Here is a 2,067-nt window from a genome sequence, read left to right as displayed (position 1 = left end):
CCCGCCCCTCCCTGCACCCCGGCGCCGCCGGCCCCCAGGTGGAGCGCGCCCTGCGCGTGCTGGACGGCGCGGTGCTGCTGCTGTGCGGCGTGGGCGGCGTGCAGAGCCAGTCAATCACGGTTGACCGGCAGATGCGGCGCTACAGCGTGAGTGCGCGGTGGAGCCGGATGGGGTGGTGCTGGGGAGGGGGGGTGTTGACGCAGCCTGCCCGACGCCGTGTCGTGTGCACGGGCAGCGCTGTCCTGTCGCAGCAGGGCCCTGAGGCGAGGATTTGAGCAGCACCTCTGCGGGCGTGGGCCGCGACGGGGCAGTCGTGCAGGCCCCTGCCGGCTGCAGGCTGCAGGCTGCAGGCTGCCGTGCGGCGAGGATTGGCGCGCTGCATGCCAGCAGCACCAAGCGAAGCCGCAGCCAGCGCAAAACCGCAAACAAACGCCGTTCACAATTAATGTCCATCCAGGTGCCACGGCTGGTGTTTGTGAACAAGCTCGACCGTGTCGGGGCCGACCCCTGGCGCGTCATCCAGCAGGGCCGCGACAAGCTGCGGCTCAACGCGGCGGCGGTGCAAGTGGGGGCGCAGGGGCTCGGGGCCTCGGGGGCCGCGCGCAGGGCAGGTGGCAGGCAGAGGCCAGGCAGGGCAGCGGCGGGGGGCAGGGCATAGCGTGGCGTCAATGAGGCGAGCCAGCGTCCACATCTTGCACTGCGCGCCCCTCCAGCACGCAGCCGCCGTCCCTCCTTGACCCTTGCCCCTCGTCCCTGCCTCCTCACGCACCCCTGCTCCCGGCGGCCGCCGCGTGCCCCCTGCCAGGTGCCCATCGGGCTTGAGGATTTTCATGAGGGGGTGGTGGACCTGGTGGAGGGCCGCGCAGTGAGGTTCGGCGGGAAGTCCGGCCTCGAGGTGGGCGCTGGGTGTGTCTCAAGGGTGTGAGATCTTGGGGAAAAAGGGAAGGGCAGCAGGCCTTTGCCCGCCGCGGGCAGGGGAGGACGAGGCGAGGTAGCCGTGGCCTGCAGGCGCGCGGGCTAGGGGGGTTGCGGGTACCCTGTGCGCTGCTGCAGCGCGCCGTGGCAATCGTGCAACGCCACCTTGCTGCTGCCGTCCTGGCAGGTGTTGGAGGGCCCGGTGCCTGAGGAAATGAAGGGGGAGGTGGAGGCCAGGAGGTCTGAGCTCATAGAGAGGGTCTCAGAGGTGGGGGGGGCAGCTTGGAGTGGTCTCGTGTTGTGTGTGACCTGGGCAGGATGCGGTCAGATCTGCGTGCGGGTGCCCGGGTTACTGTGCGATCTGGTGTTGAGTTGCAAGAGCGAGGGTATTCCCGGGAGAGATATGGGTCAGCATGAGCTGCTGGCGTGCAGGGCGCGATAAATACGCACCCGAATTGTATGCGAATGTGGGGGCTCAGCAGGGCCGCGCACGCATATACCGCTGTGCTTCTCACGCCGCGCCTTGCACACCACGCCATCACCCCCTGCCAACCCCTACCTTGCCTCACCTCTGGTCAACACGAACCCGCGCTGTCATCGCCCATAAACAAAGGTTGATGACGAGCTGGCTGAGAAGTTCCTGGCGGAGGAGCCCATCACCCCCGCCGCCCTCAAGGCCGCCATCCGCCGCGCCACCCTGGCCAACAAATTCCAGGTGGGGGGCGGCGCCCTGGCAAACAATTTTGCAAGGGGGGCACCGGCTGCCACCTGCGGGGTGCACTCCTCCAGTCCGGCTGCAGGCGGCCGCGAGGGGCCCGCGGGGCCGGACTGGGCTTTAAGGGGATGCGGCGCTTGGAGTGGGGCCGCTCTGCGTGCGAGTGCGACCGACCGCACCATTCAGGCCGCGCGACTTCCATGGTAGACTCATCACAGGCCCAGCTCCCCGACAGCTACCACCCGGGGCGCATGCCCGCCCCTCCCATCCACTCCGCGCCTCCCTGCCCTCACCACCCCACCCCGCGCCCCCTCAAACCACCCCCCCAGCCGGTGTTCATGGGCAGCGCGTTCAAGAACAAGGGGGTGCAGCTGCTGCTGGACGGCGTGGAGGACTACCTGCCCTGCCCCACCGACGTGGTCAACAAGGCCCTTGAC

At 69.0% G+C, this 2,067-nt stretch overlaps 1 protein-coding gene across 1 annotated transcript in view; it reads left to right on the top strand.

Annotated features, from left to right (window-relative positions):
• The window catches only part of MNEG_10769 (elongation factor EF-G), a gene marked incomplete at both ends in the record, with an annotated part of 3,110 nt that extends 1,273 nt beyond the window's left edge, over positions 1 to 1,837 (top strand). The window contains 6 exons of the mRNA XM_014040757.1: positions 39 to 146; positions 458 to 565; positions 806 to 895; positions 1,103 to 1,183; positions 1,529 to 1,630; positions 1,817 to 1,837. Of these exons, the coding sequence (XP_013896211.1) occupies positions 39 to 146; positions 458 to 565; positions 806 to 895; positions 1,103 to 1,183; positions 1,529 to 1,630; positions 1,817 to 1,837 (510 nt within the window). The remainder of the gene's footprint in view (positions 1 to 38; positions 147 to 457; positions 566 to 805; positions 896 to 1,102; positions 1,184 to 1,528; positions 1,631 to 1,816) is intronic.
• Between the last annotated feature and the right edge of the window lie 230 nt (positions 1,838 to 2,067).

The sequence above is a fragment of the Monoraphidium neglectum genome (assembly GCF_000611645.1).
Source record: "Monoraphidium neglectum strain SAG 48.87 unplaced genomic scaffold scaffold02452, whole genome shotgun sequence".
Classification (NCBI taxonomy): Eukaryota; Viridiplantae; Chlorophyta; class Chlorophyceae; order Sphaeropleales; family Selenastraceae; genus Monoraphidium; species Monoraphidium neglectum.
This window is presented reverse-complemented; position numbering and strand designations above follow the sequence as displayed.